Genomic DNA, 12,186 nt, shown 5'->3' with positions numbered 1-12,186 from the left:
AATGCAGTGTCACAAACCAACGTGACCAAGTACCTTGGCGTCCGACTGAGTGCGGGAGCGGATTATCTAACGGCACATGAGAGGCTCCTCAGAGCGAAGGCCGCTCGCACGAGAGGCATGTTAGGTCAACGGGCCTTGTGGACCTACAACCGCTACGAGGTCACAAGGGCACTCTGGAAGATGGTAGCGGTCCCGGGTCTGACCTACGCCAATGCCGTACTCTGTCTCTCGGCGGGTACGAGAGAATTTTTGGAGAGGCGCCAGAGGGACGCCGGCCGAATGGCACTCGGGCTACCCAAACACGTCCCTATCGAAACCATCCAGGGCGACATGGGTTGGTCGTCATTCACAGCCCGGGAAGCAGTGGCGAAGGCGGCGTTCGAGAACCGCCTGTTCCGTCTTCCCGAGTCGAATGTGGCCCGTCAAACACACGTGCACACCATTTTCACCAGCCGAGCGACGAGATGGACGCGCCGAACACGATCTCTTCGGCAGAGGTACCGGCTCCCGACGGTATCGTTGGCCACAAAAGCATCGGAGCTGGACTACACAGCACAGCAGAAGATCCGGACCCAGGTACAGCTGGTCGAGACGGAGGAATGGAAGAAGACTTCCGAAGAGAAAGTGTCATTGGACCTATACCGGGCGGAGAAGGACACCATCCGAAAGGAACTGTGGTGTGATAACTCGCGCGGTAGTGGTTTGCTGGCAGAGGCACGCTCGGGAGCGTTACGTACACGCAGGTGGAGAGCGAAATTCATGGTTGGCCTCACGACTGTTTGCGCCCTCTGCGGTGTAGCAGAGGAGTCAACAGACCACGTGGTACTCGAGTGTCCGGCTATCTCTCCGCCCGCCCGTACGATGTCACTACCTGTAGCACTCGGCTTTAGACTTGCCAGTGGAGAGGCGGCCTCGGTGGATGCGGTTGAGGCTACAAAGAGACGATTGGAGTTTTGGTGGCGAGCAGCAGGGAGCAACATTCTTGTGACGCGGCCGCAGCTACAGTGATTTTTTGTGTGTTTTCTTTATTTTTTGGCCACGCCTTTAGCTTTTTGAAGTTAAACCGGCGACCCGATATAAAGGGTGGGCCACCATCACCATCACCATCACCATCGTCACGAGCGTCCATCGGGAGCAGTTCGCCCCCTGACAGTGCGGACGCGGCGGAATCTCCCCGGCCGTCGCTGCGCGAGAACAGTCGCGTATGGCTATGCTAGCTTTCGGCCCCAGAGCCGATCTTGTTGTGTAAATACCTGTAAATAGTGTATAAAGCCTTTTCTTCATCTCACCAACGCCGACTCGGATTCATCGCTACCGCCCAGGAAGCTGACAGCCCTCGTTCACGAAACGGGTGACGAGCGCTGCGTTACCAGCTCCTTGGCACAACCCTGTTGACGGTGGGCTACTGTGTGATAACCCCACCGGCACAACATTGGATGGCAGCTGCGGGATTGACCGGCGTCAGGCACCTCGGCGCGGTGAGTACCTGAAGTTTCCCTCAAACGCCAGACTTCTCTAACACACAGGGTAGCTTAGAGAAAGGCTGAGCGTAGCATTGTGTTAACCTTGCGTGTTTCAAGCCTACAGGAAGTGTTTTGAAACCCAGGGGATGCTGAGAAGGGAATCAGTGTGAGAAAGGCTTGCGCATCTCTTGCTAGGAGCGAGATAGCGAACGTAAAGTACACTATTCTAAAAAGGCAAACAACAGGAGGCCGGTAAAAGATGGAGAGTTACAAGGTCAAAGAACTTCTCCAAATTTGTGAGGAGTTGGGCATCGATTTGGGCTCAACAAAAAGAAAAAAGGAAATTCTTGAGATCATGCAGGCAGAAGAAGTGACGGTTGAGGAAGCCGCAGAGGCCTGGGATGATATTCAAGAGAGAAAAGAGAAGGAACGTCGCGAGAAAGAGGAGGAGAAGGAACGTCGCGAGAAGGCGGAGGAGAAGGAACGTCGCGAGAAAGAGGAGGAGAAGGAACGTCGCGAGAAAGAGGAGGAGAGGGAACTTCGCGAGAAAGAATTGCGGGTGCGTGAGGCGAATATACAGCTGGAGCGTAAAAGGATAGAGTTGGAGCTTCACAAAGGCTCGCCAGCACCTAGCTTAGCTTCTGCGACAGTCCTTTCTAACAGTCCCAAAATCCGTGATCAACTACCGCCTTTTGCTATTGGCGAGGATATGGCTAAATTCCTCGTAAAATTTGAGCATGTGTGCGAACGGAATGACATCGAGCCATCCCTCTGGGCACAGAATTTGTTGGCTTTGCTTCCCGGGGAGGCATCTGACGTAATCACGTGCCTGTCGAAAGAGGCTTTCGAAAGCTACAGTGATGTCAAGGAGGCACTACTGCGGAAGTACAAATTGTCGCCTGAAGCCTTCCGGCAGAGGTTCCGATATGCTCATAAGGGTAAGGAGTCGCATGTTGACTTCGCGTTCCGTCTGAAGGCCGACCTAGTTGAGTGGCTCAAGGGCGAAGAGGTTTACAACGATCGCGATAAGCTCGTGGAATGCATCGCATTAGAGCAATTCTACCGTTGTATCGATGATGATGTCAGGCTCTGGTTGCTAGATAAGCTAACGGAGGTTAAGCTAAACAAGGCAGCAGAGTTAGCGGAAGAATATTACGCCCGCCGAAGCTTGCACAACAAGGCAGTGCGCGTAGAGAAAATTGACAGGAAAGATGGCTTTCCGAGGAGGTCCGACGAACGGAAGCCATTCACGCGTCGTGAGTTTCGTAAAGACTCGTCTCTTACAAAAGAAACTGTAAGGGAGAGGCAGAATGAGTCTCAGGGGGCTAATGATGTTCCCAAACAGGGCAACGATGCGACACGTTCTTTTGAAAAACGCAAACCGTTGAAATGCTATAACTGCAAAAGGGAAGGGCACCTTGCAGCGTACTGCAAACAGAGAGTTGTGTTGGCGACCATTCGGGAAACAAAAACCTGCGTCTGTTGGAGCCATATATGCAGGAGATTAAGGTAAACGGAAAAAAATGCAGAGCACTTCGGGACTCGGCAGCAACTATGGACGTTGTCCACCAGTCTTTGGTATCCCCGAGTGAGTTTACGGGAGAATGCGCTTGGATACAGCAAGTGGCCGAGCAGCAGAGCGTCTGTCTACCGATTGCGATGGTCACCATTGAAGGAGAATTTGGTAAACTAAACACAGAAGCCGCTGTGTCTGCCGCCCTCCCGGAGCAGTGTTGCCAAATGTCAGTGAGCAAAAGTAGCTAGATGGCAGCGTGAAAGTAGCTAAAAGGAGCTAAAAATTCTAGCAAGGAGCTAAAAGTAGCTAAATTGTTTTTCCAAGAATTTTTACTTTATATTTTTGATATATAACGCATTTATTGGCAGCTCTATAATTGTAAAAATTAAACACAGCTATCAATACATGGTTTCCTGTAGGCGACTATGCATTACAAGTGCTAACTAACGAATTCCGAATGATAAGTGTGCTCAGGTTTCGATTACGATAATTTAGGTAGACGTAGTTTTCGCAAAGCATAAGGCTTGCGCGCTAAGAAAAGACGAGCTGCGAATGTATCACTACTCTGTAAACATCTACTTTTTTACGCGTACACAGAGGCCTATGAATGGAGAGTTATGAAAGGTTTAATGACTGTCCAGGCGATATCTTCAGTCCGCGACTCGGCGTAACTCGGACCAGTGGGCCTCTTGGCCTCTTTCATCCGCTCGGCACTGACCGCCCATGATCCGCAAAGAGGGTCGAATCAGACAGTTGATTCCAGGCTTATTCACTAATAAGAATGTGTACATGCACAATAGTACTGTAACAATAGTGTACCGCGAGCACGACTTCGATGCTCATCGGAGCCCCCGCGCTGCGCTATAGGCGACACCCATCAGAAGCTGCGCCGCCGCATCAGTCGCATGGCCGCATCGCCTCGCCTCTCTTTACTGTGTGAGCTATTTTTTTTCTTTTTCCCGCTGAGGCAGACATGGAGGAAGCTCCATGGAGGCAAAGGCGGCGAGGCATACGGCATACCAACCCTAAGTGGCGCCTTGTATTGCATCCTCCTCTCTCTTTTCAAGTGTTTCCTTCTTTCTCGCAAGTACTCGCAAGTTTGTCTGGTTTGCGTTTTGTTTAAGAACAACCAGATGGCGCTATGTGCCTGACATCAGTTTTGTCATGTTATAGTGCTCTAGAATATTAGTCATGTGTAGCGTCTGTGGAAAGATTTTTCGCGCCAGAATAGTAATTTTCCGAAATGTAGCCAAATTTAAGCTAGATTTCAGCAAAAAGCTAGATTTGTAGCTAGATTTTGAAGAAAAGAGCTAAAACAGCTACTCGTAGCTAAACTAACTTTCTTGGTAGCTAGCTGAGTCCAAAAGTAGCCAAATCTAGCTACAAAGTAGCTAAATTGGCAACACTGTCCCGGAGCAATTTCCCTACCTCTTCTCAAACAGCTCGGAGCAGCTTCTAAAGGAACAGGGCAAATCATTCTTTGCCGACGTGGCGTACATGGCCCTCACGCGATCCAAAGCGCGCAATCTGTCGAGGCAACTTGATCTTGCATCGGTGAGCGAACCGCGCTGCGGCACACCGGACGAGCAGGGTAACTTGAGTGGTGAGACGGCACGGCAGGGAACGCGGAGCGCGGGAGAAGGTGTGAGCGAGCCGTGTTTGGACGTGGCTGAAAATGATGCCTGCGCTGTAGACGCGGCGCCGCCAGGCGACGCGAGCTCAACTCTCGCTCCGATTTCCACCGGCTGGCAAGCGCTGGCTGCAGTTAAAAAGGAAACTCTCATTCTCGAGCAGCAGGAAGACTGCTCGATCGCCGATTTAATGAAGAGCGTCAAACTGGGTGTGAGGAAAAAGGGAGTTGAATTTTATGAGAGATCAGGCTTATTGTACCGCAGCTACACAGATAAGCAGGGTCTCGAATATGAGCAGCTTTTGATTCCTCGGAAGTATCGCGGGCAGTTACTGGAACTCGCGCACGAAAATGCGTGGGCAGGACATCTTGGCTTGAAAAAGACCAAAGCTAGAATTGCTCAGGAGTTTTATTGGCCGTATTGTTGGAAAGATGTTGAACAATTCGTGCGCTCTTGTGACACCTGCCAGAGAGTGGGCAAATCCACTGACAAATGGAAGGCGCCAATGAAGTTGGTGCCAGTCATAACAGAACCCTTTCGGCGACTGGTGATCGATATTGTAGGTCCTCTGCCGGGATCAACGAACGGTTGCCGGTATGTTCTGACTGCCCTGTGTGTCGCGACCAGGTTCCCAGAGGCGGTACCACTTAAGGAGCTAAATTCTCCCCAGGTCGTGGACGCTCTGCTCTCAATTTTCGCACGCGTAGGGTTCCCTTCCGAGATTCAGTGTGACAACGGCAGCGTATTCACCAGCTGCCTAACTTCCACCTTTTTGGATAAATGCGGAATCAGAGTGGTGCACAGTTCGATCCATCACCCGCAATCTAACCCCGTGGAACGAATGCACTCGGTACTCAAGCGAATATTGAGAGCCCTGTGTTTTGAGCGCAAGTGTGATTGGGAGGCCTGCATTCCCGCCGCTATGTTCGCCTTGAGATCTGCTCCCCACGAGACCACAGGTTTTAGCCCAGCAGAGCTTGTGTATGGCCGAAGCTTGAGAACTCCGCTGCGCATGCTGCGAGAGTCTTGGAAGGGCGGCGAGGAAGACTCAAATGTAGTCTCATACGTCCTCAACCTACTTCGGAGGCTGGGGAAAACAAAGGATATTGTAGAAAGCCATATGAAGGCGGCGAAAATCTTGTCGAAGGAGTACTACGACAAGTCAGCAAAAAAACGCACATTTGAGGTAGGCAGCCAAGTGATGCTTCTTCGGCCCTCAAAGAAAAACAAGCTCGAAGTTCAATGGGAAGGGCCAGCAAAGATTGTATCGAAGCTTTCTGATACTAACTATGAAGTGAAATTGGGAAGACGGCCCAACAAAATTTATCACAGCAACCTGATGAAACCATACATTCAGCGTCAGGCAATTGTAAACTTGACTTTGAACGCGGCCGATGAGGAAGGGGAGGAAATCCTGACGACGGCCGACATGAGAGCGTGTGGTTTAGAGGTAATGTTGGATCAGTTGATGTTGGACGCACGTCTAGGCGCCACCCAAAAGGAAGATTTAAAGGGAATCGTTTCAGAATTTCAAGAGGTTTTTTCGAACCGTCCCGGAAAAACAACGGTCGTAGAGCACGACATCGAGCTGACATCGCAGGAACCGATTCGTAGTAAACCGTATCGATGTTCACCTGTGCAAAAGAAAATCATGGCTGAAGAGATCCAGCGCATGCGTGACTTGGGGGTTATAGTACCAAGTGAGAGCGACTACACATCGCCCCTAATACTAGTCCAGGTTCCAGGAAAAGATCCGAGGCCATGCGTCGATTATCGGCGTTTGAACGCGATAACCCGAGATCAGACATATCCAATACCGAACCTGGAAGAAAGGGTGGAGACAGTGTCGAAGGCAAATTACATCTCTACGCTAGACCTAGTCAGAGGCTATTGGCAAGTACCTCTTACAGAACAAGCTAGCCGTTACGCCGCATTTGTTTCTCCATTCGGAACGTTCCGCCCAGTTATGTTGAGTTTTGGACTCAAAAACGCGCCGTATTGTTTCTCCAGTCTGATGGATCGAGTGCTTCATGGCTTGGGCGATTTCGCGTTACCATACCTCGACGATGTGGCCATCTTTTCAGATACTTGGGAGGAACATGTGGAGCACTTGCGAGTCGTGTTGAGCAGGTTGAAAGAGGCGGGTCTTACTGCGAAACCGGCTAAATGTCACCTAGGTTGTGCGGAAGTGACTTATCTGGGCCATGTGGTGGGGCGCGGCCTGCGTAGACCTTCAGACATCAAGGTAGCAGCTATTGTGAACTATCCCCGGCCAACCACTAAGACTGAGATAAGGGCCTTTTTGGGTTTAGCTGGTTATTACCAACACTATGTGAGAGACTACTCTGACCTTGCCAGCCCGCTAACAGACGCACTCCGGAAATCTGAGCCCGTCAAAGTGATGTGGGACTTGGAGAAAGAGAACGCGTTTCAGAGGCTGAAACAAGCCTTGAGCAATAAGCCAGTTCTAACGGCGCCAGACTTTTCCAAGGGCTTCATTATTCAGTGTGACGCGAGTGATCGCGGCATGGGAGCGGTGCTATGCCAAGAAGATGCTAATGGTCATGAACGACCAGTTTTATTCTTGAGCCGCAAACTCAGTTGTAGAGAAGAGGCGTACAGCACCTCTGAAAAAGAGTGCGCCTGCCTGGTGTGGGCCGTTCAAAGGCTCGCCTGCTATGTCTCCGGTTCTAAGTTTATTGTGGAAACGGATCACTGCCCGCTAACATGGTTAAGTAACATGTCGTCTAAAAGCGGCCGTTTGCTGAGGTGGAGCATGACACTCCAGCAGCACAATCTCGTTGTCCGCTATAAAAAGGGGAGGTTGAACGCGAACGCAGACGCTCTAAGTCGGGCCTTCTAGGCCGCGCTTCCTGCAGTGACTCCGCGTTGCTTACCTTCTCTTGCTTCGCGACGGACTGTTATGTTCGCGGGCAGAATGGGAAAATTAAAGGACCTCCTTGCTTCCTCAGTCATGGTCTACGGTCCAAGTGATTTCAAGGAGACTCTTTTCTATTACTGATTATTAATCTTTTTTTGCTATTTAATGTATCCTTAATGCGCAAAATTGTTGTTTGAACCTTGTGTACTGCATCGTATACACTTGTCTCTTGTTGTAGTGGGAGCAAAAAGGGGACAACTAGTTAGCTAATTGAATTTGAAATTTTGCCTCTGTCTGGTGTTTGACGGGTGACCGAGGGTACTTGCTTGTGTTGGGTGTTGCCTGTTGTCGGTCGGTTTCGCAAGCCGCAGAACAGTCTACCGTTACCAGTGGCGAGTGGCAAGGGCATCGGAGCGACCCGAGCGAAGTTGGTCGACGTGCCCCAGCAACAAGGCTGTCGGCAGAGATCCTGACCTGGCGAGTGGAACCCGAGGCACGTGAGGCTACCTGGCGCCCGGACACTGTACGTGAGCTTGGAGGAACCTGGCGAACGAGCGCGCCCGGCATCCGAGCCACATGCGAGCAGCTCGTCTTCCCGGCGCATTGTCTGATGGCGGGGGTGCTGTTGTGCCTGGCCAAAGCCGCCTAGAAATTCAGCCGGACGCCAAACTTCTTCGGCGAACGCCTCCTTCACAAACTTTGGATACTTCTCTGCAAAGCACCAATGCACTGGAGGCGAGCCGTACCAAAGGGACAGAAGCGACGTGTTTTAACATGCGCTGAACGTCCAGACAGCACGGCGCGCCGTGGCCCTGACGGTGAACCCCTTCTCGCCCCGCGGCATATTTGAAGCGAGAGCGCAGCAAGCTCTCCCATTGGCCCTGCGAAAGTGCTGCCGTCGGATTGGACCATTTTGAACGTCAACGGTTCTCGGCAACGGAGTCTCAAGTGCTTCCGTTCGAGACTCCGAGTGTGAGTTCGTCACGAGCGTCCATCGGGAGCAGTTCGCCCCCTGACAGTGCGGACGCGGCGGAATCTCCCCGGCCGTCGCTGCGCGAGAACAGTCGCGTATGGCTATGCTAGCTTTCGGCCCCAGAGCCGATCTTGTTGTGTAAATACCTGTAAATAGTGTATAAAGCCTTTTCTTCATCTCACCAACGCCGACTCGGATTCATCGCTACCGCCCAGGAAGCTGACAGCCCTCGTTCACGAAACGGGTGACGAGCGCTGCGTTACCAGCTCCTTGGCACAACCCTGTTGACGGTGGGCTACTGTGTGATAACCCCACCGGCACAACACAGTGCTAGAGTTGATTCTTCTAGTCGCACCGATTCAAGAGATCCGCACTACCGAGACAAGACGATAACGACCAACGACAGTAGATTGGGACCTGGCGATGTCACCGCAGGTGTAAGCGTTGTTGAGGTGAAGAAGGACCTCAGCGCGGGAAGCGGTTGTAAGACAGCGATACCTGCATCCTCAGTCCTCACTAGAAAAGAGGGCCTCGCACACCTCATGGAATCGCTTCGTTTAGTCGACGATGTTCCAGACGCTAATTGGTATATAACGCCGTTGGCCAGAACCAAGGGACCTGTTCTGAGACCACGCGAGTTTGATAGTGACGACATATCAGTCACGGACGACCGTGACGTCAGCATCCGCATCCGGATGTCTACGCGATGAAAGTTCACGATGCTCTGGCCGTTCGGTGCCGCATCGTATCACACATCGCCTTCGTCGTCACATTGATAGGTACTGAAATAGCGCGAGCAATGCGCTAGCATGCGTAGTGGCTCCGTAACGACGTTAAGCTTTTGGAAATTGCAGCCGATTACCGCCGTCCACACCAGCACCAATAAACCTGGTGTTATAAAGGTTGGTCAAGATCGCTACGAGGCTGATTCCTCTTTAATTGGGTAATAGTAAACTCTGTGCCATTATAGCCCAACGGGAGAGTTAATTGTTGATAAAAATTGAAGGGCGAACAGAGCAAAAGACGATGACAGGAGCAGAAGAGCCACAGGACTAGCGCTGCATCAGGACTGAAGCTACAGGTTCTTCAAACTTTGCTGTGTGTATTAACAGTATGTACCCACTAGTTGTTCAAAATATAGCTTTTCGATGTATGAACACAGCGTCCGGAGTACAATATTACTAGTTTTGGAGGACAATAATGTTAACCGATATGTTGCCATAAGTTCATAAATGCAAATGACCTCGGTGCCATGGCACATCAAATTTTAGCTATCTCGCGGGAGAAATGTATGCTTGCAATAACAACGCTCTAAGCAACGTCGTCACTGCTACCACGGCCAGACTGGAGCGGCAACAGCGGCGCTCTCTGAATCTAAAAAAATGGAGATTGCTTAACTCAGCTAAGCCAGAATATACTAAGCGAACTCAATAGTAGTCGAGGATGAGACCGTATCTTTTCTGTTTTTATTCTTGTCGCACCTTTTTCTCCGTCGCTTTGCGTCGCCGCTTTGCAAGTCTATCTTCTCGCTCTTCAGGAGTTTGCGTCGCTGGTTTAGCTCGCTCAGTCTCATTTTTCCTACATGCCGCCTCTTCACTGTTAACGATTTCGGCCCGATCAGTAAATTCCGCTTGTAGGCGAGCCGTAACAAGCTCTCGCTCTAAGCATTGTTGCCGCATCCAGAGCATAGCACCACCGACTCGCCGCAATTCTCAGTATAAATACGATTTCGCCAGAGAGCGGCTGCTCCAAGGCTTCCCCCGCTAAGGCGCAACAGCTGAAGAGCACCGCGAATGCGCAGTGAGGCGCATAGTTAAGTGATGACGTCATGCGTGGCACCGAGCCATCTTGCAGATGGCAGGCTTGCAGTCTTACCGCGGGCTGCACCTTAAAAATAACGTACCCCTAAATGTAGAGAGGAAATAGTGATACAGTTGAATCCCGCTATAACGAAATTCACGGTGCACGAAAAAAAATTCGTTCTCGCGGAACTTCGTTATCGCAAAAATTTGACGTGAAACGCAGAAAGAATTGCCCAAGCAGCAGCAGAGGCGTTTAATGCCAAAAATCTGTAAGCTTGGTTTGCTTACGCTTCACGGCGAGCAACGCCGTCACGCGATTTTCGCACTCGGTCAGCAAACCCATTGCAACATCGTCGTCTCGGACAGCAACGAAATTCCTGATGACATCAAAAGCGTCCATCACCTGTACGGCGGTTGCCGCAGCCGGCGCTTCCTGTACGTCGTCGTCTTCTTCATCGGAAGAGTCCTTATCATTCCGGGCAGCTTTTATGATCTGCTCATCACTCACATCTTCGTGAACAACAACACAAGCGTCAGCGCCGATGTATTCGTCGAGCTCGAGATTACGCGGCACGGTTCCTATTTCTCCCAGCGTTTTCCAGGCGGCCGCGATCCCCGGAGCCGGTGACGCCTCTTCGTCGTCGTCTGTAACGCCTGGTGTTAGGCCAGCAGAGTGTACGGGTCGACCTTCGGCAAATCCGGCGTGCCTGAAACAGTTCACAATTACTGAGCGCCCCAGTGTGCTCCAGGCAGCAGACATAATCTGCAGTGCCACGTACAAGTCCACCTTCGTGTCTCGGCCGGTTTCAGTGTTAAAAAGCAGCCGCTGAATTAACCTCCCGCGGTAAGCGCGCTTCAGGCTAAGAATCACGCCCTGATCGAGAGGCTGTAAGACAGACGTGTAATTGGGAGGGAAAAACCTCAGCTCCGTGTTAGTGAGCTTGACTTCGTCGGAGTGATGCGCTGAACAATTGTCCAAAAGCAAGCAAACTTTACGGCCCTGCCGCTTCATGTCGCGGTCGAATGCCATCATCCACTCGGTGAAAATAGCGCGGGTCATCCATGACTTGTTGTTCGCCTTGTACTGCACAGGTAGGCTACGAGTTCCCTTAAAACAGCGCGGCTTGGCACTTTTGCCTATGACTAACGGCGGACGCTTGTCCGAGCCATCCATGTTTGTGCAAAGCAGCACTGTGATGCGTTTTTTGCTGTGTTTGCCGCCGTGACAGCGCTGCCCCTTGAAGTCGAGCGTCCTAGCCGGCAACATCTCGTAGAATAGCCCGGTCTCGTCGGCGTTGTAAATGTCTGCAGGCGCGAAGTTGCTTAAAATTCCGGCCATGTTACTCGCCTTCCAAGCAGCTGCTCCGTCCACGTTTGCTGACATTGACTCGCCGCACAACACTTTTCCAACGATGTTATGGCGGGCCTTGAAACGGTTTAGCCAGCCAATGCTGGCTTTAAAATCATCAATGCCAAGTAGGCATGCATAGTTCAAGGCTTTCTGCTGGACGATGCTTACGGACAGGGGGACGTTGCTGGCTCGTGCTTCCACAAACCACGCATGCACTGCTTTGTCCAACTCTTCATGGAGGGGCCGCGGCACAAAAATCACCTTTTTGTGCTTCGAGGATGTGCCTGAAGCAAGTGCCATTCTCACGCTGTCCTTATTGCCTAGAATCGTTGACAGCGAACTTGCAGGAATTCCGAAGTCTTCAGCAATTGCCGCTTTCTGCTTGGGCGATTATTTGAGCTTTTTGCTCAAGGGAAAGAGTTTTGCGTTTCTTCACTTGCGTTGCCATCGTGTCCTGCGGATGAAAACTCGTCGTTGTCGAAGAGAAAGGCAGCGAGTGAACAACGCGACCACGACACAAAGCCAAAATGGCGGAACTGCAATCACGTGATTTCATGCTTAATGTGGCT

General features: G+C 51.3%; 1 protein-coding gene and 1 pseudogene across 1 annotated transcript; both read left to right on the top strand.

Annotated features, from left to right (window-relative positions):
- Positions 1-750: 750 nt before the first annotated feature.
- On the top strand, positions 751-4,233 carry LOC146191455 (uncharacterized; annotated as a pseudogene).
- A 33-nt stretch (positions 4,234-4,266) lies between these two features.
- On the top strand, positions 4,267-10,387 carry LOC146191454 (uncharacterized). Its single transcript, XM_084601989.1, has one exon. The coding sequence runs from the start codon at positions 4,477-4,479 to the stop codon at positions 7,471-7,473; it is 2,997 nt and encodes a 998-aa protein (XP_084458115.1). The 5' UTR covers positions 4,267-4,476; the 3' UTR covers positions 7,474-10,387.
- The last annotated feature ends 1,799 nt before the right edge of the window (positions 10,388-12,186 follow it).

The sequence above is a fragment of the Amblyomma maculatum genome, chromosome 4 (assembly GCF_055883805.1).
Source record: "Amblyomma maculatum isolate TAMU_Amacu chromosome 4, ASM5588380v1, whole genome shotgun sequence".
Taxonomy (NCBI): domain Eukaryota; kingdom Metazoa; phylum Arthropoda; class Arachnida; order Ixodida; family Ixodidae; genus Amblyomma; species Amblyomma maculatum.
This window is presented reverse-complemented; position numbering and strand designations above follow the sequence as displayed.

Coding starts and splice junctions, on each gene's coding strand:
- LOC146191454 (XM_084601989.1), top strand. CDS start 4,477: ATGGCCCTCACGCGATCCAAAGCGCGCAATCTGTCGAGGCAACTTGAT.